Source organism: Triturus cristatus, chromosome 1_2 (genome assembly GCF_964204655.1).
Source record: "Triturus cristatus chromosome 1_2, aTriCri1.1, whole genome shotgun sequence".
Classification (NCBI taxonomy): Eukaryota; Metazoa; Chordata; class Amphibia; order Caudata; family Salamandridae; genus Triturus; species Triturus cristatus.
Genome location: NC_140580.1, coordinates 1,095,995,035 through 1,096,020,504, shown reverse-complemented (window position 1 = coordinate 1,096,020,504; position 25,470 = coordinate 1,095,995,035). Strand labels below are relative to the sequence as shown.

At 46.5% G+C, this 25,470-nt stretch overlaps 1 protein-coding gene across 1 annotated transcript in view; it reads right to left on the bottom strand.

The window, feature by feature from the left end:
• Positions 1 to 2,088: 2,088 nt before the first annotated feature.
• LOC146868741 (glutamine synthetase-like) overlaps positions 2,089 to 25,470 on the bottom strand; it is a 45,135-nt gene continuing 21,753 nt past the window's right edge. The window contains exons 4-6 of the mRNA XM_085616127.1: positions 6,119 to 6,246; positions 3,496 to 3,695; positions 2,089 to 2,421 (exon numbers count right to left, since the gene is read on the bottom strand). Coding sequence (XP_085472253.1) covers positions 2,100 to 2,421; positions 3,496 to 3,695; positions 6,119 to 6,246 — 650 coding nt within the window. The 3' untranslated portion in view covers positions 2,089 to 2,099. The remainder of the gene's footprint in view (positions 2,422 to 3,495; positions 3,696 to 6,118; positions 6,247 to 25,470) is intronic.

Genomic DNA, 25,470 nt, shown 5'->3' with positions numbered 1-25,470 from the left:
GGACACTGGCACATTGGAATAATACTGTCTTTCAGGATGATAGCACGGAGTTCCGTCAAATTTTATTAAATATGGTGCAACTTTTCAAATACCAGCTCTCACAGGATCAGGACCCATTCCCGCACCGATTTCTCCTCTCAGGTGATGGATCTTTGTCACCGTAGTATGACCCAAAGAGCTATTTCATCATCACAAGCAAATCTCAAATGCAATTCCAAAGTAGTTTTGACTGGACATATTTTCTCATTAAAAGTTTAGTAACTTCAGATTCTTTATTCCTTAGTCAGATATCAATCAGATTACAGAATTGATAATACCAATTATGGTTAGAGCAGCTCATATTAAAATAACGCATAAAGGAAATAATCCCTATACTAAAAATGAGGCAAAAATGGTGTTAGTCAGATCCCATGAAGAGTTCAAAAGTGAGAGGTAAGAGTGAGAATAAAGCATGAAGCTCAAAATCAATAATCAATCATTTCAGAACTTTGCATAAAGAGAGGTTCAAAAGATTCAGTAGAATCTTAAAACACCATAGGGTAAATAAGCAGTAGCAGGATGCAAAGCAACAAGAGGCAAAGCATAGAGTATGGGTCTGATAGAGTGGCAAAAGGATTCTCTGGAACTGTACTGGAACACACCCTTTTATAAGGCACCATAAATCAATGTTGTTATGCATGCTGCAGGTTTCCATGTTCTTTCGTCTTCAGCCAATATGAATTCAGTATTCTTCTGGGAGTACATATTTCTCTCTGGCTCTCACAGTTCTCTGGAACTGTACTAGCATACACAGGCTTTATCTCGAGATTTGCAACATTTGTTAATAAATCTCATTTCTAATTCTAGTCTTTGTTTCCCATGATTTCACTACATTTCCTGACCTTCCACTAAAGCAAAATATGTTTTAACTAAACAATAACCTGTGTGAAAGCATTACATCAGCTGCAATAAAAGAAATTATTAAGTAGAAAATTCATTCATTTGAAACACAAAGGGGCCCCTAGAGGTCAGGACCGCATCGTAATGGGCCGCTCACTTTCCTTTCCGACCACCTCATTATGATGAAGGCGGTCCGAAAGGAAACCGGACAGTCATTCCGGCTTGTTTCTGATGAGCTCGGAGAGCCCGTCCAACAGTTGGTAGCCAGCTATTAATCCAGAGGGCAGGCCTTTCCGCCCTTGAGATTACAATGCACGGTTTCCAACATGGTTTCTATACCAGCCTGTCCGACATGAAAACCAGGGGGCACGTGCTCCAGTAAGAGGCCAAGAGGGCACCTATGGTGCCCCCCTGTTGATGATTTCTGCACCTTGTGGCAGGCACCTTGAGGTCCTGCACCTCCCATTTCACTGTGGGAGCATGCATTATGGCCGGTGTATGGCCATTATGCATGCTCCCATAGTGATTTATAGGAATGCGACCAAACAGCCTAATAAGGGGGTTGGGACCGCCGACCATGTGTCGGTTAAGTCCCAGGACCAAGTCGGTGTTGGGCAGAAGGAATTCCGCCCAACATTGAAATCAGGCTAAGGATGTTAAAAGAAAAGGTCATGTCATTAGCAAAGCATTTTTTAATATGTATGTTTTCTCAGCAAATAAAAGAAAGCTTAGGCCAAATTTATGAATGGTTTTCTGTGTGGACAGCAACATTTACCAGCTTTTGATCAAATCAAAATATGCCTAAAAAAACATTTTCTACACAAAGTGGTCAAGTTCAGAGTTTCATGCTGTAATTTCTGTGAAGCTTCTTCGTTATTTCACAAAAGGAAAGAACACATTCCTTTCTATGTTAACTGACACCGTTTACAGAATTACAAGCAATCATTCTTCTAAAGACAGGGCTAAGGTGAGATCAGCCTTTCAAGCATTTTGTGCATGTCCTTGCACTTTTTACTCAAACCATTATTTAGCATGCTGTTTAAAGCATCTTTAAGATCTACATTAACAAGTATGTCTGTGTACTGCGTTTTTGCACCTTTAAATGCTGTGCCATTTTAATACAAGATGCACGTTAATTCTGCACTCTCTCAAGGTGGACAGGTAAACACACTACAAAAAAAGAAACCAGGGAGAATGTGGCTATTTAAAAAAAAAAAAAACTAATTCTTGTTATAGTCTCTAGTTTCACTGCTGGTCTCGTTGAGAAGTAATGTCCGAACCAGGGCTTCTGTGACTGCATAAGGGTCACAGTTGGCCGAAGGTCGGCGGTCTTCAAAATAGCCAAAGCCTTCTTGGGCTACCTGGTGTGGGATGCGGACGCTGGCACCGAGTCTGGCTACCCCAGAAGAAAAGTCATGGATTACGGAGGTCCCACTTTGTCCAGTTAGCCGGCGGGAGTTGTCCTTGCCCCCGTGGGGGTCATACACACAGATGTGGTGGTGGTGTCTCTTACTGAGTTTCTCAATGGCATCCTTAATGTATCTGAAGAGAGGAAGGGGGAAAAAGCATAGGCTAGCATTAAAAAACATGTGATCATTACACTTTACTGGCATGCTCATTTGAGGTGCCTTGCCTGCATGCGGGCTGTTGGCTGATCGTCACGCAGGGGTACAGACCCTCACCTTGCAATGAATGAGCCATTTCCATGTGTCATTTCTGATCAACCATGTGGAAGGCCAGAGATGAGTGACCTCCCTCACTCACCTACCCCAAAAAATAAATGACTTCAGTTAGGCATGTGCTTGCCTACTTCTGTTTGCCTTCTCTTCACACTACAGGCGTTTTTTCCAAGTTAACGAAGCAATCAGCTCCATACAAACTGCATCTGACATTGGCTGTATACCAGCACCCCTGCACCCTTAGGAGGATACTTCACCAAGGCCATCTTGCTGGCTAAGCAATGCCACCACATCACATTCCTCTGCAGATGAGGAACCCACAAGTAACAAACACAGTGGGCAGCCATCCGCATCCAAAAGTCACTTAGCTGTCGAAACAATGCTGTCCCACTAGTCCGGTAAACTATTTTCATTCACTCACATCAATATTACAGTAAAATCCTATTGCTTACCCATCACAACACAAATTTCCGCCCCTTCTCCCTTCCACTTGTACTGGAAAACCATACAAACATCACTTGATGCTATCTCAGGACCTCCCTACCTTAATGACAAACAGCACACTGGATCTTTCAAACTTTTATGTTTACCTTTGCCTTTTTATGTGATTTCTGCTTTAAATCTGTTGTAAAGCGCTCCGATACTCTCGGGTCTGGCCAGCGCTATATAAAACTTCTTAATAAATAATAAATAATAAATAAATAAATTAAGAGAGAAAAATAACCCTTTACTTTAGAGTGGTGTTCCACTGAGCACATAAACAAGTGCCATCCAAGGGGATAATGCATATCGGGGCAGGAAAAGGATTTGGAGCTTAGACACCACTCATTTCATGATACAACACAAGAATAGATTCTATAACTTTCAATCATGAAGCTTGAATCAGAACAATCTGAAAACAAAGCTACAGCAGAGTTTGTTCAGGTGACTGACTTACTTGAGCCCACCTGCCTTGCGCATGGCTTCAGTGCTGAAGTTGGTGTGGCATCCGGCACTGTTCCAGTTTCCAGCCATTGGCTTGGGATCCAGCGAGGCCACGACCCCAAAGTCTTCACACACTCGGTGCAGAATGAAGCGAGCCATCCAGAGGTGATCTCCAATGATAATCCCTTCACAGGGACCCACTTGGAACTCCCACTGAGGAGAAAAAGGAAACAGGACTGCTGGTTTGATTTTACTCAAAGAGACACATTCAGAGATCAATTTAATGAGATGATCCAAGTGCAGTGCCAAACCTTATGCTAAAGGACCCCACTGTGCTCTTTGCCCAAGAAAGGCATACCTCCACCTGGAGTTAGAAACTTTAGAAAGTATTACAGGTGCATTCTACTGACACCCACACTAAAACCTGTGAAAGGGTTCAGGGGTTCATCTCTTTGGGTGTGCATATGTTAGGCCACTGCTAGACCTCTGAGCCAATAGCTTCACTTTATCCATTCACTGACAGCCACAGCTAGTACACCCAAACTGATAAACGAATGCACAAGAGCTAGCAGCAGAAACATTGCCTCTTGCATCTATCCAGCCAGAGTCCTCTGTTCTGAGCATATTCCTGGTTTCCTCAAATTCAGTGGTGGCTCCTCCACTAAGGCGGAGGAGCGTCGCCCCACTGCTGTGCAGCAGTGAAATAAAGGAAAAATAACATGAAGAACTCGAGGTTATTATCATTTTATGTTGTCCTGCTGCAGCAGCTTTGCATGGCGAGGCTGTCTGCTCTAACACAGGAGCAGGGGGAGTGGTGAGCACACTTTGCAAGTGCGCATGAATGTTTGGCTGACCGTCCTGGGGCGGACAATCATTCATTGTCACTAGCATGTTCTCCACCTAGGCTGCATTACAGCTGGGTGGAGAACATGCCCAGGCTCCCATTCCCTGGCTGAGCGCCAAATTGAGTTGCTCAGACCAATCACAACGCTGCATCGCAGCGTTGTGTTTGGCTTTCGGGAGCCTGGGTGCTTACCAATCACAACGCTGCATTGCAGCATTGTGATTGGCTTAGGAAGCCTGGGTGCTTCCTGTCCTGTTCTGGTGGTTCTTAGGGACGAGGAGAGACGTGGGATACAGTAAGTGTTTCTTTTTGTTTTGTTTATTAATTTAACTGTCCTTAACCACCGCCGACTCCCCATCCCCCGCCCTGTCACCCCCGATGGGTGCCGGCTGCAACAGCTCAAATAGCTTTTCCACACAATGAAGAACATTAGTCTCCCTGAAAGATGCTTGAGCAGGTGCTCAGAAAATGCGTTCACTTTGTCTCTTACCAACGATGGAGGGAAACGTTTGCATCTATTTTACACTCCAGAGCGCTTTCTATGCGGAACATAAGCCCTTCACTTTGCAGATATAACCTCCCCTCATCCACTGAAAATTCACCAGTGTGCACCCAAAATATCAATGGTACCCTATATCGAAGACAAACTATTGAAGAAAAAAATATTGACTGGTATCTCCATTTTTTTTTTACCTAACTCCACATATATGTATCTACACGGTATGCATATCTTCAAGGTATGTACATGTGGAGTTAGGAATAGTTAATATATTCTTTCCTATATGCACGCACCTTTGATATTTGTCCCACAATATTCTTGTGCCACGATAATCAGGGGGTCGCTATTCAATTGTACAATCAATTCCACCCCTAACACAGTTTCTAGAGCCATAGGGATAGTAGCCGCAGCTTTACAGTCAACTCTGAACTTTTTTGACATATTTGACCATCGTATCATTTCCATTCAGGGCACGGTAAAAGCCTGTTTATCATTTTTGCTGCACAGTTAGACAAGGGAATGTAGAGTGCATAGAGGTAGCTTACTGCACAGTGTACTAGAAGATATGATCACTCAAATGGTATCAGTACCTAAGGCGTTCATCCCAACAGCGTTGTCTAACAAGACTGTCCAAGAATAAGTTTAAACTTGCACTGCCACCTACTTCCCAGCACCAGAGGAGACCCAGAAGGATAAGGTCTTGAGCGCTCTTTCACCATAGGTTTCTTGGCGCTAGACCATTGAAACGGGAATCAGTCACGTTTTTTTCAAGAGTGCCTGAAGGAGCAACAATTCATTGCAGCACGCAAGTTATCTGGCAGAAGCTTACAGAACTTAGCTGAGCACACCAAAAAGAATTGGTCACCAACTCTGTTTCTGTGGAATTTTACGATTGGCAAGTTAGTTGTAGCAGCGTGCAAGGTTCTTGTGGGCGGTGTCTTTAATTTATTTGCCATTAAAAATACAATAAATAACAGAGCCTGTAAGGATAAGGCTGTGTTGTTGATGGAGAGAGCTTCAAATTGGAAATTGCCAGGAAGCCAGAGAAGCAGTAACTGAGTGCAGCCAGTGCTAAGCCATCTACCATCTGCCATCTGACTAAAGGACAATTATATCAACACTCTTCCATGCACCTTCACAGACAGACCATCCCTCAGCCATCTCCAACAGCATCACTCGCACTGCCTTCAACCCCCCTCAGCACCCCGCACACAAGGTATGGACTGTTTCGAAATATTGAGTTAACAAAAAGCTCTGCTTCTGGGAACATACACGAGGTCGTCAGGTGCTGACCTGAGAAGGCATGCATTCAGCGTTGGTTCCACAGATCTTGACCCCAGCGTACAGGCACGCCTTGTAGTGGGACTCTACAATGTCACGTCCGAACATCTTGTCTGCACCTACACCACAGTAGTATGGACCTAGAATACAGAAACTTCATTAGAACTTTCATTGAATAGACATTTGAAGGGAGTGACGCCTGGGGGTGTAGAACGGAGAATTAAGGAATTGTACTTTTAATCGTGACCTTGTTTATTTTTTAAACAAAACTTCCTGCTGCTGCTTGTCATTTTTGCGTTTTTGCACACAAAATTGTGACCTTGCACGTTGTTAATAATCATCTTGTTGCTACTTGCTTTCCTGCTTTTTTACACACAAAATTGTAACGTTCATTACCGGAATTCGCATTCTCTATTCCGACCGGAACTAGCGCTGCCTCGTTAGGAGGTCAGCACTCTAGTCTTTTGCAGGTGGCGCCTACTTAACGTCGCTCCGGAGCGACCGCGCACATCTAGACATTTGAAGGGAGTGACGCCTGGGGGTGTAGAACGGAGAATTAAGGAATTGTACTTTTAATCGTGACCTTGTTTATTTTTTAAACAAAACTTCCTGCTGCTGCTTGTCATTTTTGCGTTTTTGCACACAATATTGTGACCTTGCACATTGTTAATAATCATCTTGTTGCTACTTGCTTTCCTGCTTTTTTACACACAAAATTGTAACGTTCATTACCGGAATTCGCATTCTCTATTCCGACCGGAACTAGCGCTGCCTCGTTAGGAGGTCAGCACTCTAGGCTTTTGCAGGTGGCGCCTACTTAACGTCGCTCTGGAGCGACCACGCAGCGGACGCGCGCAGCGGGCGCGCCGGCGGAGCGCCAAAGGCGCGCCAAAGGCAAGCCCGTCTGCGCCCGTCCGCGCCTCGGTTGCGCTGGTCGCTACCCATATTGTCGCTGCTACTTCTTTGCCAGGTGAGGCGTTGACCACCGCACGGCTCTGCTACTCGCGGACTGAGCTGTTTGAGCTTGATAGGGGCAGTTCGCAGTTAAAAGTGCCGGAAATAGAGCTCCCATTGAGGAATGTATCCTCATTACATGGGGTAGGATTGCACTGTGGACTCCTTAATATTAGGTCTCTTCCCAGGCACTCCACAGAAATTCAACTGTTAATTGATGACCACAATTTAGACATTCTGTTTATGACAGAAACCTGGTTAGTGCCTGGGCTTGATTTAGAACTGGGCGCTGCATGCCCCGCCGGCTTTAAAGCTTTTCATAAGCCTAGATCTAGTGGTAGGGGGGGCGGAATTGGGATCATTTACAAAGGAATATGGGATCTCTTGCAACTGGACACTGATGAGATTATGCAGTTCGAAACGCTGAGCTTCTCTTTAAAAGACAGGTCCGGTCATGTCGTGTCTGGGATACTTTGTTACAGACCCCCGGGGACTGTAAGTGAACAAACACAACAGCAATTCTTGGATGTGATTTGCAATTTGGCACTTACTCATCATAGATTGATGATTTTGGGAGACTTCAATCTCTGGCCTAGTGCAACTATGAAAACAGCCTTTAACAATATTCTACAGTCATGTGCTAACCTCAATCTACCACAGCATGTGCTGGAGCCTACCCATATGGCAGGACATGCACTAGATCTGATATTCGCTGGAGAAAAAGTAGTGACTATAGACAACATCCTACCGATGGACTGGTCTGACCACCATCTGATCATCTTTCGACTGCTTTCATTCCCTAGAAATAGGTCCCCCCCTATCAAGGATAATTTTGTCCAGATTAGGGACTGGAAAGCCCTTATGAGGATAGCTCAATCTGCACCTCTTTTTGACGCGGCTCCTCTCCCGGACCCAGGGAAGTCGGTTGACGTTAATTACGGGGAGCTATGTAGCTACATGGCTAATATCATCAAACTGTCTGCCCCTCTGAAACGGCTCAGGAAACGAGGATCCCCCTCTGCACCATGGTTCTCGGAGGAACTCCGGGCCTTTAAGATTCAGTGCAAACACGCTGAGAGGCAGTGGCGCAGGCAGTATCTAACTAGTGACAAGATTGCTTGGCGAGTACTGTTAGTCAGGTACAAACAAGCCATTGTAACTACTAAGGCGTCGTATTTTGCGGACCTTATTCTGAAAGCCCTGAATAGTGCTAAATGTGTCTTTAACATCCTGAGAGGCCTTACTAACCCAGAGTGCCTGGGTAATAAGATCACCCCTTCCCAGGTCCTTTGCAACGGGCTGGCAGCCTTCTTTCATAACAAAATAAAGGGAATCATTGAGGGTCTGCAATTCGACCCTGTGATTAGTATTAAGGCTGGAGCGGACTTACTGAGTACCGATCCGCCCGGTGGTGCAGACCCTATGATAGAGTCAGAGTCCCGGGCAGGACCTTGTTTGGATCATTGGACCTGCCCTCCTATGGAGGAGTTTTCCAACATAGCCAAGAAAGTTTGCTCGGGCTCTCCGTTGGACCCCATGCCGCAGAAACTCTGGAAGGAAGTAGGGTCGGACACCTTCCCGCACCTCTATCAGATTATTAATCAGTCACTAACTTGCGGTGTGGTCCCGGCTTGTTGGAAGGATGCTTTGGTCTCTCCTCTTTTGAAAAAACCTTCGCTGGACCCTGCTTGTTACGAGAACTATCGTCCTATCTCCCTGCTGCCCTTCCCGGTTAAGATAGTCGAGCGCCTGGTCAGTCAGGAGCTTTCGGGCTTCCTGGAGAGCAATTGTAAGCTGGAGGAGAATCAATTCGGTTTCCGCCCTGGGCACGGAACCGAAACTGCACTGGTTACCGCCTTGAACGACCTTCGGATGCGTGCGGATAAGGGGCATTCTGCAACTTTGATTTTGCTAGACTTGTCCGCCGCATTCGATACGGTTAACCATAACATCCTCCTGCATAGGCTTGCAGAGGTGGGGGTTACAGATCTGGCTCTGAAGTCGCTTTGCCCCTATCGCCGCAACAAGCGCTGAAGGGTCTGATTGTTTACAGACCTCCGGGCCCAGTGGGATCCTTTCTTGATGATCTCCAGCAGGCCATGTCGATCCTTGTCCTTAGATCGGAGCTGTGCCTACTGGCGGGAGATTTTAATTTCCATATGGACGACCATAATGACCAGGACGCCATCAAATTGCTGGATATTGCATCCACTCTAGGCCTTTCCCCCTATCTTTCTGGTCCGACCCACAACAAAGGCCACACACTCGATCAGGTGTTTTCCACCACACCTATCATGGCTGTAACTCTTCTGCCAGTCGTCTGGTCTGATCATTATCTTGCCCATTTTGAAATACCTTCTACTGTGACCTCTCCGGCCAGTGTCATGAGGCAGCAGGGCAGCAGCTATAGGGCATTCCACCGGGTGACCCCAGACATGCTAACGCATGCCCTGGCAGATCACCCTGTTTCCTGTACTGGCGACCTGGAGAAAGATCTGGAGAGCCTACAATCCTGGCTTCTTGCCAGACTAAATGAGCTCGCTCCCTCACAGCCACCCAGATCTGCTGCCCGGCGGGTCTCTGCCCCCTGGTTTACGGAGGATTTAGCCCACGCTCGTAGGCAATGTAAAGCTGCTGAGCGGGCGTGGAGAGTCCAGTATGAGCCTGAAGCCAAACAACGCTATAAAATCATGATGAAGTCCTACCACGATCTTATCTTACAGGGCAAGAAATGTTACTTCGCTAAAAGGATTGAAGACGCAGCTAACTCCTGTAAGGAGATTTTTTCAATTGTACGTGAATTCACCAGCCCCCGGACAATCTCTACTCAGGGTGCCCCGGTGGAGACCTGGGCTAACACTATTGCCAGTTTCTTCACCACCAAAATCAGGCTAATTCAGGATTCTTTCCCGTCGAGAGCGTTAGATGATTTATCTACGATGCCGACGGAGACAGTCTTCCTGTCTCCTCCTGGCCCAGCTTTGCTAGACTTTCCTCCCCTTCCGGTTGCCGCATCCTTAGCCTTGATGAGGAACCTTAAATCAGGCTCACCATTAGATCCGTGTCCAGCAAAATTCTTAGCGAAAATGGCAGATGTCATTAATCCCATAGCTAATCCTATCCTCAATTTATCCCTGAGTCAGGGTTTTCTGCCCCAGGCCTGGAAGCAAGCCATGGTCATCCCCCTGATCAAGAAGCCCAATCTTGATCCAGAGGCGCCTTCTAATTATAGGCCAATCTCGCTCCTTCCAGCACTGACCAAGATCCTGGAGAAACACGTGCAAAGCGTGCTTTCTAACTTCCTGGAGTCTAATGAGTTACTTCATGAATCCCAATCGGGCTTTCGTTCCAACTTAAGCACCGAGACGGCGCTCCTGGAAGTCTCAGAGATCGTGAAGGAGGTGCTGGACACAGGAGGCAGGGTGATGTTAGTCATGTTAGACCTGTCGGCGGCGTTTGACACCGTCCCCCACGAGGATCTCCTCACTAGACTTCATAAAATCGGTCTAGGGGGGACGGTGCTCAACTGGTTTCGTTCCTTTCTGGCCAACCGCCGGCAGACGGTCTGGGTCCCACCCGGGTCCGCCGAGATGCCGCCATTGGGAGTCGGAGTGCCTCAGGGCTCTGTACTGAGCCCCACTCTATTTAACATCCTTATGACCCCTCTGGCGACACTGGCGGAGTCCTACGGGGCCCGGATCGTCTCTTATGCTGACGACACCCAGCTTCTATTCACCTGTCATAAGAGCGAAGAGTTCGATGGAGAAAGGATCTGCGAGTGCCTTGGGGCTGTCTTTAGCTGGTTTTCACACAACAGCCTCAAATGCAACTCGGACAAATCCGAAATACTATTCTTCGGATGCCCATCAGAACCAGATTGGCAGGGATGGTGGCCTGCTGACATGTTCCCTCCCACTCAGTCCTCTAAGTGGGCTAAGAACCTGGGGGTTAAAATTGACAACGAGCTCTCGCTCAAATCCCAGGTTTCCACTCTTACGGGAACATGCTTTGGGATACTCAGAATGTTGCGCAAGTTCTTTCCCCTTCTCTCGGAGGAACATCGGAGGATCACTGTTCAGGCACTCATAGGGTCCAGATTGGACTATGCAAATGTCCTATATCTGGGTCTGCCTGAATACCTCCTCCAGCGTTTGCAGGTTACTCAGAACGCTGCTGCTCGTGCAATTTTTGGCCTGCACCGCCGCACCAGTGCCTCCAATCTCCTCGTATCCCTTCACTGGCTTCCGGTGCGGAAGAGGATACTTTTCAAGGCCATGACTCTCGCCCATAAGGCCTTGCATGGCAATGGTGCCAAATATCTTCAGAGGAGGCTGGACTTCTATCGACCTGTACGATCCCTCAGGTCAGAAGCTTTGGCTTTGGCTCGGGTGCCACGCATCAAAAGGGCTCGGCTAGGCGGCCGGTCCTTTAGCTTTCTTGCTCCGCAGCTATGGAATTCCTTACCGGTGTCCTTGCGAAACACCGCTAACCTGCTTGCCTTCAGAAAAGACTTAAAAACCTGGCTGTTCACTGGATAATCTGCCCCCTCTTTAGGCCCCTGCTCTTTTTACTGTTATGTTTTCCAGCTCTTTCTTTGGTCTGGAGCACAAAAGCGCCGGGACACTCCTTTGGAGTAGCCGTTGCGCTATAAAAGTCCCATTTAACATAACATTTAACATAACATCTCTCGGACAGACGGCAGGCAGTAACTCTACCTCCGTACCAATCAGATTTCCTGCCTAATAAACACGGTGTCCCTCAGGGCTCTTCAATCAGCCCGATTCTGTTTAACGTATATATGCAACCACTAGTTAAACTTATCAATTCTAACAACATCATGGCTGTCAACTATGCTGATGACACGCAGTTGATTATTTCCTTGGAAGGTGACCAGGTGGACTCTTTAACTTCCTTCCACAACTGTATGCTGCAAATGACGTCGTGGTTGAAAACTAATGCCCTGCAGTTTAACAGTGCCAAGACCGAGATTCTACACTGTTCGGTAGGCAAGGTGCCACAAGTCTTACCTTTTAATTTCTGGCCCCTTCCCTTGGACACACCCCTGGTCCCTGTGAAAACCGTGCGTAATTTGGGGGTATGCTTCAATGAGAAGCTGAGTCTAGAGTCGCACGTTAACAAAGTGGCCTCGAACTGCCACATGATTATGAGAGGCCTACGTAGACTCTTACCACTGCCCCCCCCCCCCATGTTAGAGGAACAGTGGTTCGCTGCACAATTCTCAGCCGTTTGGATTATTGCAACGCCTTGATGCTTGAGTCCCCAGGATATTTGATCCAGCGACTCCAACGTATTCAGTCAGCTGCTGCAAAACTCGCCCTTTTGAGACCTCGCATATCCTCTAGCACTAGGGCACTATCTGATCTTCATTGGCTCCCGGTGCAACAGAGAATTCTGTTTAAATCCCTGTGCATAGTTTTCACAGCTCTTCATGGCCTTGGCCCCGGGCCGCTGCAAAATCTTTTTAGTTGGTATATTCCCATGCGCAGCCTGCACTCTTCGGCAGCCAGGCTGGCCAAAATTCCTAAGACAAAGAGATCTACCTTGGGGGGACGAGCCTTTAGTGCTGCGGCAGCTCGTCTCTGGAACAGTCTCCCTATGGAGCTTAGACAGGTCCAGGAATTGACATCGTTCCGTAGGCAGCTCAAGACCTGGCTCTTTCCTAGAGCATAATTAATCGTCCTCCTTCCCTTCACTGTTTCGCTAGCGCCAGGATGCCCGTAGGGTTGCAGTGCGCTTTTATAAATATTTTATACATACATACATTAGAACACGTGCTTGTCCAGCCATTAATGGAGTAGTAAACCGCAGGCCCAAAGGTAAACTAGAGCTGATGGTATAAACCTCCGGCCCACTCCTCAGCTTTCCCGTAAACAAGAACCCATCAAGAGGAAAATTCCCTGATTGATAAAAATGCAATGGGAGAGAAGCATCGCCCCACTGCCTGTCTCAGAGCCAGCAAACGTAAATTAAAACGATGTTCTTGCATCGTTTTAATTTACATTTGCGGGCTCTTAGCCAGCAGTGATGGGAGGGGCGGGGTCGTGGCTAAGGAAGGGGGAAGAGGAGTGCTACGTGCACTTCACTCCCTAAGTGCGCATATGCGTCTTGGCCGGCCATCTCAGGCCAACCAAAACACACATGCGCACTTAGGTTTTCTTCAGCCTAGCTGCATTGAGCAGCTGGGCTGGAGAAACCCCACAGACTCCCTAGTCTGAGCAGGGCATCTTCCCTGCCTGCTTAGACCAATCCCTGTGCTGCTCTGCAGCACGGGGATTGAATGGGAGTCCGTCCCAGGAGGTGCTGGGACCTCACCCAGGAAGAGGAGGAGAAGCAGCGCGACGCTAGAGGCGGCCGGTGCTGAAGGAAAGGTAAGTTGTATTTAAATTTTATACAATATTGTCACCCCCCTCCGAACACCACGCCTCCTGCGCGACCCCACCCACACTAACATTCTTTGCTTATGGCTGCTGCCGCTGCTGATGGACTCATTTGAGTCTCAATCAAGGCATTAAGTGGAATGAAAAAAGTGTGTGGGGACTCTTAAGGGTGTGTGACATATGCAATTAGAGCTGTGGTTTAACAACATTCACAATTTCTGTGATTCATACTGTGCCACCAACCGGTATTTTGATCCTCTCTGAGCTGTCTTTTATTGTATCCAGATATTTAACATAACTCACATACAGCAAAAAAACACAGCCAGGACTATTGGCTTTGTCAATGGTCTTAGCTGTTTAAGATAAGTAAGTAGAAGCAATGATTTTGTTGAAAACAATTCATATTAAAAAATGTCCAATTCTGAAATTGTGAGACTGTGAAATAAACATTACTGAGGCTTGTGGAAGGGGTAGTGGTCTGCTGAGTGACTCAAAAAACCCTGATATGTTCACTCTACTTTAGACATGTATGCCCTTGTTCTCTCAACATCTTGTCCATCTGAGTATCTTACACCTCATCTCTTTGCTCCTCAGCACCCTCTTTTCACTCCCTTCTGAAAGCACTTTCTCGCATCTCCTTCGCTTCACCAACCCCTACACACACAAAGCACCCACTCACTGGTAAATGCCTCATTTTATTTTGCTTTCTTAATGTTTTACTATCTCTGTACCTCCTTTACACATATTTGCGCAGTCACAATTCCAACTCGAATAAATAACAATTACTCTCTGGAGTGAGACCAAGCATTGGAGGACCATGAATTCTTAATACCTTTTTTGATCAAATGACTGGCACGGTGAGAAACTCTCCCTGCAGAGTGCTCATTTTCAGAGCCCTCAACTCCAGAGCGCTCAGTCGTAGCCAGTTATAAACACCTTCGGAAATGTGATATAATTGAGAAGACAACACTCAGGTAAGTGCAGTCCTTGGCCCACACCGGAGTAGTCTTACTCCTCAGGGAAATTCTGGGAACCTCAGGTGCCATGTCACCAGTACTTCCGTTTTGGTCGGACTTGTCAATGTTCTTAGCTCCTACTTGATTGGGATGGGACAATTCTGTCCATAGTTCAGGTTTGGCCATTCTCAAGTTGCACAACATTCTTGTTCACCTTAGTGATTCTGAACGGTTCAGACAATCTGGAGGCCTCCCTCCTACGAGGTTTAGGAAGGTTAACCCGAACCAAGTCTCCTTCCTGAAATAGACAAAATTTGACATGCTTTGTGTGGTCACATCTGCCCTTATAGTTGGCCTGGTGTTCAAATACTTTTTTGGAAATTTCCTCTCAGTCCACAAAACACTCCTTTTCCTTCTTAAAGTTAGGAGGGGATAACCTCGTCCTAGGTGCTCTACTTTTTAAGGATGTGAAACGGGATATTCCTGTGATGGTGTTGAGAGTAGTGCGATACGCCCAGATGGTTTCTTGTAAAGCGGCTAAAGCAGATGTGCCAAGGGAGTCCGCCCTTTGTAACCACTCTTTAAACATCCAGTTCATCCACTCTACTAGCCCATTAGCGTGGGAGCAATACAAGGCAATTTTGAGGTGAACAATACCTAAGTCCCTAAACCATCCCTTCATGTTGTCGGACGTGAACTGCACTCAATTGTCCGTGACTAACACATCAGGAATGCCTTCATCGAAAAATGCCCCTTCCAAAAATGATTTGACTGTTTCTGTGTCTATTTGATGCACACACTTGAACACTATCCATTGTGTGTGGTAATCCACTAACACTATGATGAATAATTCTCTGAGCATTTTGAGGTTAAGTGGACCAATGATGTCCATTGCCAATTTGGACCATGGTCTATTGGGGACCACTACCGGGAAAGGGGGGTTTACGTGTCTGGTGAATTTTGTCACTCTTCCCACATTCAAAACACTCCTTTACAATGCTTTAAGTCATGGAGTCCATGCCTGGCCACCAATAATCCAAGCGTACCTTGTTTTTTGTGAGACTGCGTCCTAGGTGGCCTACATGTGCTAGCTCTATGATTTTTGCCCTCAACTTCTCCGGAGGGATGATCTTTTCACCTCTATAGACCGTTCCTTCGTGTATGTTGAGCTCTAGTCTTACTTCCCAATATTTGCAAAGAGAGGCTGGAACCTCATTTTTGGTTGGTGGCCAGCCCTCCCTTATGTAATCCTTAAGGGATTTTATTTCCTCATCTCTTCCTATGCTGGCTTACAATTCCTCTCTGTTAAGGCACATTAATGTAAGTACAATTTCCTCACACTCCCCGTTGTCTGAATCTTCTTCTACTTCAATAGGTGCACAAGATAAGTAATTTGCCACTATGTTTTGCGTTCCCAGCACATATATGACTTTGAAGTTAAACCCTTCCAGACCCAAAACCCATCTAGCAATCCTGGGCGTAGTCCTATCTGACCCTTTGGTGGTGAAATGAACATGAGGGGTTTGTGGTCTGTTTTAACTGTGAATGGTACTCCCCATAGAAAGAATTTAAAATGCCTGATTGCCCAACAACAGGCCAGAGCCCTCTTTTCTACTACCAGGTAATTTTTCTCAGCCCCTTTTTAGTGTACGGGATTCAAATGCCACCACTTGTTCTTTGCCTTCTACACATTGAGTGAGGCTAGCTCCCAACCCTTTGTTGCTAGCGTCCGTACATAGTGTCGTGGGATTGGTGGGGTCAAATCTGCCAAGAGACGGTGCAGCTAAAATACCTTCTTTCATTGCTCTGAAAGCGTCATTACACTCATTGCTCCAAATATAGGGGGGTTTGGACATGAGCAAGCTCCGCAGTGGTTCTACGATGCAGGCATAGTTGCAAACAAATTTGGAGTAATACTCCGATAGGCCCAGAAAGGACTTGATATCCTCAACGCATGACGGCGCTTCTGTGTCCTGAATGGCTTCCACTAGGTCTAACTTGGGTCTGATGCCATCGTGTGAGATAGTGTGGCCCAAGTACTCCACGATGCCACCCGTATGTGACACTTCTCGTTTTTAAGGTGAGTCCAGCCCTTTCCAGATTGGATAACACACTTCTCAGCCTGACATTATGCTCCCCCACATCTTTTCCATAGATGAGGATGTCGTCTTGGAAGCATAATCTTCTGGGCAGATCCCTTAGCACATGTTGCATAATGCATTGGAAGCAGCCGAGCCCATGCTAGTCCAAAAGGCATACGTAGGAACTGGAACACGCCTAAAGGGGTGGTAAAGGAAGTAAGGTGGGGTGAATTAGGATGGAGCTCTACCTTGTGATAGGCAGCAGACAAATCCAAGACACTGAAGCAACTTGCTCCTTTAATCAGTGTGAGAACCTCATGAATACGAGGTAGAGGATGTCTGTCTACCCAGATGTTTTCGTCCAAGTCTCTGAGGTCCACACAAACTCTAATGTCCTTCCCCGAGGCTTTGGTGGTAAGAACTATTGGAGCCAACCATTGGGAATTCTTGATGGGTTCAATCACACCTAAAGCCTGTGGGCGGTCCAGTTCAAGTCTTAAGGGGTTTTGCATCAAGTGTGGGATGGGCCTGCCCTTATGTGCAACCGGCTTGGCCTTTGATTTGAGTTTAATGGAGTGTTGATAGTTTTTCAACAAACTCAATTTCTCACTGAATACCTTGGGAAAATCGTTATAGACCTCCGTCCCTCCCACCAACGGGTCTACCAGGAGGACTTGGTCGGGAGTGTTAGGGTCCAATTTGATGTCCAATTCTTTTTGGTACCTCCACCCAAGTAAGCTGGAACCCTTTTCTGTAATATACATTTTTCCCACAGTTCTTCTGCCTTTGAATCCAATTTCCATCGTGGTCATCCCCAATAAAGGTATGGGATCTCCATTGTAGCCCGAATGTTGTATGTCAGGAGACTGTAACCATGCAGGAAAAAGTTCAGAAAAATGTTTGGCATCCACTAATGTGTATGGGGAGCAAGAATCAGCAAAAACAGAGACATGTTTCTTGTCAAGTGTGATGTTGCAGGAGGGAAAACGTGTGGCTTCAGTGTTATCTTGAAGTTGGAACACAAATTTAGTCTCAGGAAGAAGTTCATTTCAATGGCAAGGACTGGTTTGTTACGTTGTTCTCCGCAAACTCTTGCCAAGTGACCACTTATTCCACACATGTGACGCACTACTGCTCTCGCTGGGCAAGCTATATTATTTGCCAAATGGGTTGGACTGCCACATCTGTAGCACTTGAGTTTGACCGCCGAAGAGAAGGTGCTACTGACTTTGATTTTGTTGTCCTTCCCTGTCTCTTGTTTGTTTGTTGATGACATTAACCTTAGATAGCTTGTTGCCACCCTCTTTCATAGCCATAATGCAGACAGCCATGTGTTCAATTCCTACAGCGATGTCAGTTGCCTCTCTTAGGTCAGGATTAGCAACCAATAGTCTTTCTTGGATCTTCGGATTATTGGTACATCTGACCAATAGATCTCTGATAAGTGAATCTTGTAGCAACTCAAACTCACACATATTGGCTAAACATTTTAGAGCAGCAATAAAAGGTTTTACTTTTTCATTTTTTCCTTGTACTCTTGTGAAGAATTGGTGCCTTTCCAGTACTACGTTAATTTTCTTTCAATTGCTTCTCCAACCTATTCACTGCGGCTTGAAACACATTTTCCTCTTCATCGCTGTCCACACCGTCCCGATCGGACACTGAGATAATATCATAAGTTTTACGACCTTCAATGCCCAGGTTGTGAAGTAGTGTGTGTAACTTTCTTAGTGGTGAGAACATTTCCCCCTCTATTGCAATGAGATAGGATTCCAACAATCCAAACCACTGTTTCCACTGTAAAAGAGGTTCCCCTACCTCATTAAGAAAAGGGGGTGGTTGTGATATGTTCGCAGAAGCCATGGCAACTATAGAAAAGAGGAGAAGTCACAACGTAGATCTTACTGAAACTGGATAATGCCCACAAAAGCGGTGCCCATCAGCGATTTAGCAAAAAGCGCACAGAGTTCCCAGCTGTGCCTATGAGCGACAGGGAACTGACAGGCAGTAGTTACTGTGGATGGTTGTGCCGATCAGCAAATTGGGCACTGGTAAGTGATGAACAAGCTGTGCCCATCAACGTATACAGGAACTGAAGGCAATATAATACAGAAGCATAAAGCTGTGCTTATCAGCGCTGGGGAGAACCCCTGGCCCAAAAGGAATGACAGGCTGCTTGTCGAATAAAGAGTTATGCTGTGCCTGTCAGCGTTGAATATTTGCACTGTTAAGAGATGACTAGGCTGTGGCCATCAGAGTATACAGGAACAGACAGGCAATGAAGGTTAAAGCTGTGCCTTTCAGCGCTGAAGAAAAACACCAGAACAACTACCAGCTGCTTGAGGCACTAGGAATAACGCAGAGCCAGCCAATATTAAGGCAATGAAAAAATTGGCAGGTTTTAAACATAGTACAGCCAGTGACTCTTGCAGCACAACGTCGAGAATTCACATCCCCTTCACAAATCGCCCAGAAGGAGGTGATAATCACCCAAAACGCCTTGTCTGAGGAGAGGAGTAGAGAACATCTCTGCGGAAACAGTACGCTCAGGAAGGCGGAGACTGGTCGGAGAAACGTTGCCGAAGAAAAGGCAGTGAGGGAGACGTTGGTGTGCAGTGTTTGCTCGCTGGCAAAACACTAGCACATACGGTGGGTGCTGACCTGAAGAGACTCACGCTGAGGAAATCGTTGGTGCGCTGTTCATCTGCTGACAAAATGCCCACACATGTGGCGGTGTCGTCCTTAAAGGCAGTCTCACCTTCACTGAATAGACGCTCTTAGTGGACTATGGGCCGCCACTTAGGACTCTGTCTAATTTAAGAAAGAATGCATAGGCTGGGAGCACCAGCTGACCCAGAGTGAAGCGGTGAGGTGAATACCACCATGAGTGCAACTTTATGTTCTGAAGTGTGTAGCAGGCAGCTGCGGGCTAGGACACAGCGTACGATCATTCTCCCCATCTCAAAGGAGAGAAGAAATTAGAAAATAGCTGGGTGTCGCCAAACCAAGGAGAAGGAAACACGTGTTGGCAACCACAAGTTACAGTACCTTGAATCCTCACAGGGAAGGGGGTTGAACAGCTTACTGCACCGGTGACAACAGGACAACCGGACACCTGATGAATACTTCTAAGGGAGCGGTGTAGAAAGAACAGGCAGCACTGGATAAGAAGTTGGGGGTGGTGGTGAACCGCCCCCACATGGTAGATCGACGCCAGTGATATAATTGAGAAGACAACACTCAGGTAAGTGTTGAGAAGACTTTATTCGCTACACCACCACAGTCCAGTGCCCTGGAGTCAGCTCTGGAATGTTGAGGACAGGGACAGTAGAAACCAAGGGGAAGGAAGGAAGGGGGGTGGACGGATTGTACCAACCCCGATTATAACAAAATGCAAGCTCAATTCAAAGAGAACTAAACCGCTGACATTCATTACTTTGCCATTTTCTAAACTTATTGTTCAGAAATCGATCAGCATTTTTGCCATTACAATTAAGGATATGTATATAGGGCCTGATAGAGACATGCTTCAATATCCGTTTTTAGGTCTCGTCTGAGCCAGCGCTTTAGCGCTGCTCTGGCGAGAGCTATAGAAAGCGCGTTTTGGAAGTGCAAACTAGTGCTTTTCGGCCGCCAACTACAGTGCATGTGCGCCGGGCGCGCGCACCATTTGTCAGCCTGCCTGGTCACTTTCGCGGCCGCTTTGATGTTCTCAGTGAGCCGCGGGGCCACTGAGAACATCAAAGCGGCCGCGAAAGTGATCACCATTTGCCAGCCCCTCCCTTATACCACTTCCTGCTTGGTGTCTGTTGATGTGAAAACGCTTTTATTGTGGTTTTCCCAGTTCGTGATTAATGTTCTGCGGTTTTCTTCCTGCTAGAGTTCAGGAACTTGTCGGCAATACTTTGTGCTTGGAGTTCTTGAGTAGATTTTTGAACGCCTGTGATGAACATGGGAACTTTTGTCAGTGTTTATTAATTTGTTGAATATTAGCGGTCAATTTGTTGAATATTAGCGGTCATGTGCAAAAATGGATATCCGTGCTGCTTCAGTTTAGGCCAAGATGACCAGAACGAAAAGCCGCGAAAAAGATTACATGTTTGTGTGAGCCTAATAATTTCTCTTTATCAGATTGTGCTATATTCTGTAAACTTTCCATTTTTAGGCGCTCTGTCCTGATGATAACCCCAACTCAATAGTATTTAAACTGCCAACCTTGAAAAGATTAGGGGTGCCTTGTTGTGCCTGGATACAAACACGTGATTTAAGATCACGCAGACCTTTAAGCGCTGCTTCACTGCTCAGCTAATAATCAGTTCTTTTATTGGAGGACTTTATATAGCGCTTACATGCCACCTTCGGCTGCTTCAGAGTGCTTGGAGACATAAACATTTAGAAATTTAAAACACGAGAAATGTGTCAGTCCCAGAAAACTGCGGGCACCTCTATTTTTTTTTGGGGGGGGGGGGATGTCGAGATTGAATGTCCCTGCGCAAAGATAATTCCTTCAACTTTACAGCAAGTGATGATGGAGAGTTTGGAGACAGACTGTCCGACCAATACAACCACTCCCAACTGTGACTCCTCGCTGCTAAGATGAGACCCCCCTCCTCCTCCTCCCCCCCCCCCCCCCAGGCCCCGTCCAAACCCATCTTCGCGGCACCGGTGCTCAGTATTGCAACCAGCAGCCTATAACTGACATTAAAAGCCTGCGAAAATGCAGTGTTAAAATAATCGTGCTCGTGAAAGCATGACAGCAGTATGTGCTGCTAATATAGAGCTCGCGGTGTCTTACCCGGTGGGCACCGAGGGCCTTTTCAGCTCCGGGGCGTCACTCCCTTCCCTAGAAGTCACCTGAATGTGTCCTAAAACAGTATTTTGTAAAACAACCGTGTTTTAAGATCTTCAAAACAGGGGCCAGAGTGTGCGTGTGTTTTTGTCTGAGAGTATTTGGAAATCCCTGGTGAAATCCGAGGAAACCTTCCCATACCCGACTGAAAGCTCCTGTACTCAACTATTTATTAAATAAATGTAACCCCTTCCAACCCCCCCTTTCACGCTGCTATGCCCCTGCCGAGAGGCACACCCCCACCCCTCCTCCCTGAAGCTATGCCCCTGCCGAGAGGCACCCCGCACCCCCCGAAGCTACGCCCCTGCCCTAAAGTAGAGTTTGTGACCGAACCCCAACAGTCTGCTTTATAAAGGCAGAGAGTCTCCCTCCCTAGGGGCTTCTCCAAATGTTAATTTAAGGTGTAATTGTAGGGCGCACGTTCACCCCAAGGGGGCGCTGTAGACCGATAACCTTTGTTTGTTGTTACTCGACTCGGTGGTACTCATATTGACTTTGGAAGGATGAAAGGCTTAGTGCAGGATAAAAAGCACGATCTCTGCAGTGCTGCATAAGTTTAGTTTGCACAGACGCTGTTTGTGACTTTCATGGTGTGTTTCTGTATGATTGTGTTTGAGTAATATAGATCACCAGCTGTGCCTTTCTTCTACTTCTCTCTAACGCTGCTGCACCGCGTGTCAGGCCACATTTAGGGTGTCATGTCCAGAGTCGGAACATTTATCTACAATATTGTGGCCCTCACTTGAGGCCTCTTATGCAGGACTTTGTTCTGTTCTAGATGTCTCATGCACAGTAAAGGGGTTTTATCCGGAGGACTCGTGCACAGTCTATTGGCCAGTTCTAGAGGCTTTAGGCACTGTGTATTGGTCAGTTCCAGAGGCCTCATTCTCAGTGTATTGGTCAGTTCCAGAGGCCTCATGCAAAGTGTATTGGTCAGTTCCAGAGGCCTCATTCGCAGTTTATTGGTCAGTTCCAGAGGCCTCATTCGCAGTTTATTGGTCAGTTCCAGAGGCTTTAGGTGCAGTTTTCTGGTCAGTTCTAGAGGCTTTAGGCGCAGTGCATTGGTCAGTTCTAGAGGCTTTAGACGCAGTGGATTGGTCAGTTCTAGAGGCTTTAGACACAGTGGCTTGGTCAGTTCTCTAGGCTTTAGATGCAGTGTATTGGCCACTTCCAGAGGCTTTAGGCGCAGTGTATTGGTTAGTTCTAGATGCTTTAGGCGCAGTGTATTGGTCAGTTCCAGAGGCCTCATAAGCAGTGTATTGGTCAGTTCTAGATGCTTTAGACGCAGTGTATTGGTCAGTTCTAGAGGCTTTAGGTGCAGTGTATTGGTCAGTTCTAGAGGCTTTAGGGGCAGTGTATTGGTCAGTTCTAGAGGCTTTAGGCGCAATGTATTGGTCAGTTCTAGAGGCTTTAGGCGCAGTGGATTGGTCAGCTCTAGAGGCTTTAGGCACAGTGGATTGGTCAGTTCTAGAGGCTTTAGGTGCCGTGTGGTGGTCAGTTATAAAGGTCTCATGCACAGCGTAGTGATCAGTTCTAGAGGCTTTAGGTGCAGTGTATTGGTCAGTTCTAGAGGCTTTTGGTGCCGTGTATTGGTCAGTTCTAGATGCTTTAGACGCAGTGTATTGGTCAGTTCTAGAGGCTTTAGGCACAGTGTATTGGTCAGTTCTAGAGGCTTTAGAGGCTTTAGGCGCAGTGGATTGGTCAGTTCTAGGGGCTTTAGATGCAGTGGATTGGTCCGTTCTAGAGGCTTTAGGTGCAGTGGATTGGTCAGTTCTAGAGGCTTTAGGCGCAGTGGATTGGTCAGTTCTAGAGGCCTCAGGCGCAGTGTATTGGTCAGTTCTAGAGGCTTTAGGTGTCGTGTGGTGGGCAGTTAAAAGGTCTCATGCACAGCGTAGTGATCAGTTCTAGAGGCTTTAGGTGCAGTGTATTGGTCAGTTCTAGAGGCTTTTGGTGCCGTGTATTGGTCAGTTCTAGATGCTTTAGACGCAGTGTATTGGTCAGTTCTAGAGGCTTTAGACGCAGTGTATTGGTCAGTTCTAGAGGCTTTAGACGCAGTGTATTGGTCAGTTCTAGATGCTTTAGACGCAGTGTATTGGTCAGTTCTAGAGGCTTTAGACGCAGTGGATTGGTCAGTTCTAGATGCTTTAGACGCAGTGTATTGGTCAGTTCTAGAGGCTTTAGACGCAGTGGATTGGTCAGTTCTAGATGCTTTAGACGCAGTGTATTGGTCAGTTCTAGAGGCTTTAGACGCAGTGGATTGGTCAGTTCTAGAGGCTTTAGGTGCAGTGGATTGGTCAGTTCCAGAGGCTTTAGGTGCCGTGTGGTGGTCAGTTATAAAGGTCTCATGCACAGCGTAGTGATCCGTTCTGGATGCTTTAGACGCAGAGTAGTTGCCAGTTCCAGAGACCTTGTGCCACGTGTAGTTGCCAGTTCTGGAGTAGTTATGCTTAGTGTCTTGGCCATTTCTAAAGACCTTCTCTGCAGTGTAGTGACAAGTTCTAGATACTCATCTGGAGTGTTGTGGGGGGTTTTGGATGACACCTCTGCTGTACTGAAGATTTGAAAGCCTTATCTGGAATATTGAGATGCGTTCTGGAGGCTGCTTATGCAGTACTGGGATAGTTCCGGCAGCCTCATCTGCTGTACAAGTGCACAGCTCTTGTAGCTCTAATCTGCAGTCTGGTGTCTACTGGTGGAGGCCACTTCTACCGTCTAGTCTCCAGTTCCAGGGGTCTCCTGGGCAGTGCACGTGTCCAGGATGAGATGTGGTCCAGTGGCTGAGCTGCTGAGTTGGGGGACCTGGAGACCTGGGTTACAGTGTCCTGTTCCGCACAAGCTCCCCATTACAACCAGGGGAAACTACCACTGTATTATTACGAGGGCTCCCGGTTTTATAGTATTTTTAAACATTTCAGTCTGTATTAATTCACATGTATTTTTGGCCCCTCTGATTGGTATTTATCCATATTTCTTTTGTGTTTTGGTGAAAAAATTGAGTTGCAAAATGGTATATTTCCACACTTATTTAACTGAACATGCATTCATACTTTGATACCCGTCGCTTTTTAGAAAATAAATTAAGCAACCAAATATAACAAAACACTATTCCAGCAGGTAAATATTACCATTATACTTCCTATATATATTATATGCCTGGATTTAAGGAACATTACCCTGTTTTTTATTTCCTTGCTGGCTATCTGCTCAGCTGCTGGCCTGTGACTCATGAAAGACAGCATGGGGAGCCAAGCAAAAGAAGCACAATTTTCAGTATTTTTCAGCGTTTGAAAATAAATACCGACTGAAAACACATTTTCTGTCCGTATTTATCTGTATAAATCTGTAAAAACAGAAAACTATTATTCTTAATATATAATAATACAACCTCTGAAGCACATATTTTTTTTTTGGGAGAGTTTTATATAGCGCCAACTAGGCCCGAGACATCGGGTATCAGAGCGCTTTACATAGCACCAGTTTCATTACAGAAGGACACCCATTCATTTTTGTTAGGCACTGGGAGATTAAGTGATTTGCCCAGAATCACAGGATGTTGAGCGTCATTGCTGAGACTCGAACCCGGTTCCCCAGCTTCGAGGTTGACCACTGTAGCCGTAAGGCTACATTCTCTCCCAAGAATTAACAACCCGTTGATAACGCCACCATATCCTCTCCCACTGAAAATGTAATGATACACGCTGAGTGGTCAGTCACAGCAGCCATCAGGTCCTGAAGCAGCTGAGGAGCAAGGAAAGATGGTGAACCCCCAAGCCCCTCAGAAACTCCCAGGACCACAGCGTATGCACCTCTTATGACTAGTCTCCGAGTCCCCCGTTCCAGTCGGCTGCACTGAGGAAAAACTCCACGCAGCGCATGAGCAGAGATAGCCAGAAGGTCCAAGCAAAAAACAACCTGTGTTGCACATGTGGGGTCATAAGGCGCCAGTCGAGGCTAATACGCCACCACCCCAAATTGTTTTTGGAATTTGTGGAGAAGATTGCTGCGATGCCATGCTGTTATGGGTCACAAGCACTGTACTTTTGTGAATTGCACGGTTTGCAGCTGCAGAGTAGTTTTGTTCACCATGCCCAATATTCCTGGTACTGTGGCAGACCCTAAAGTAACA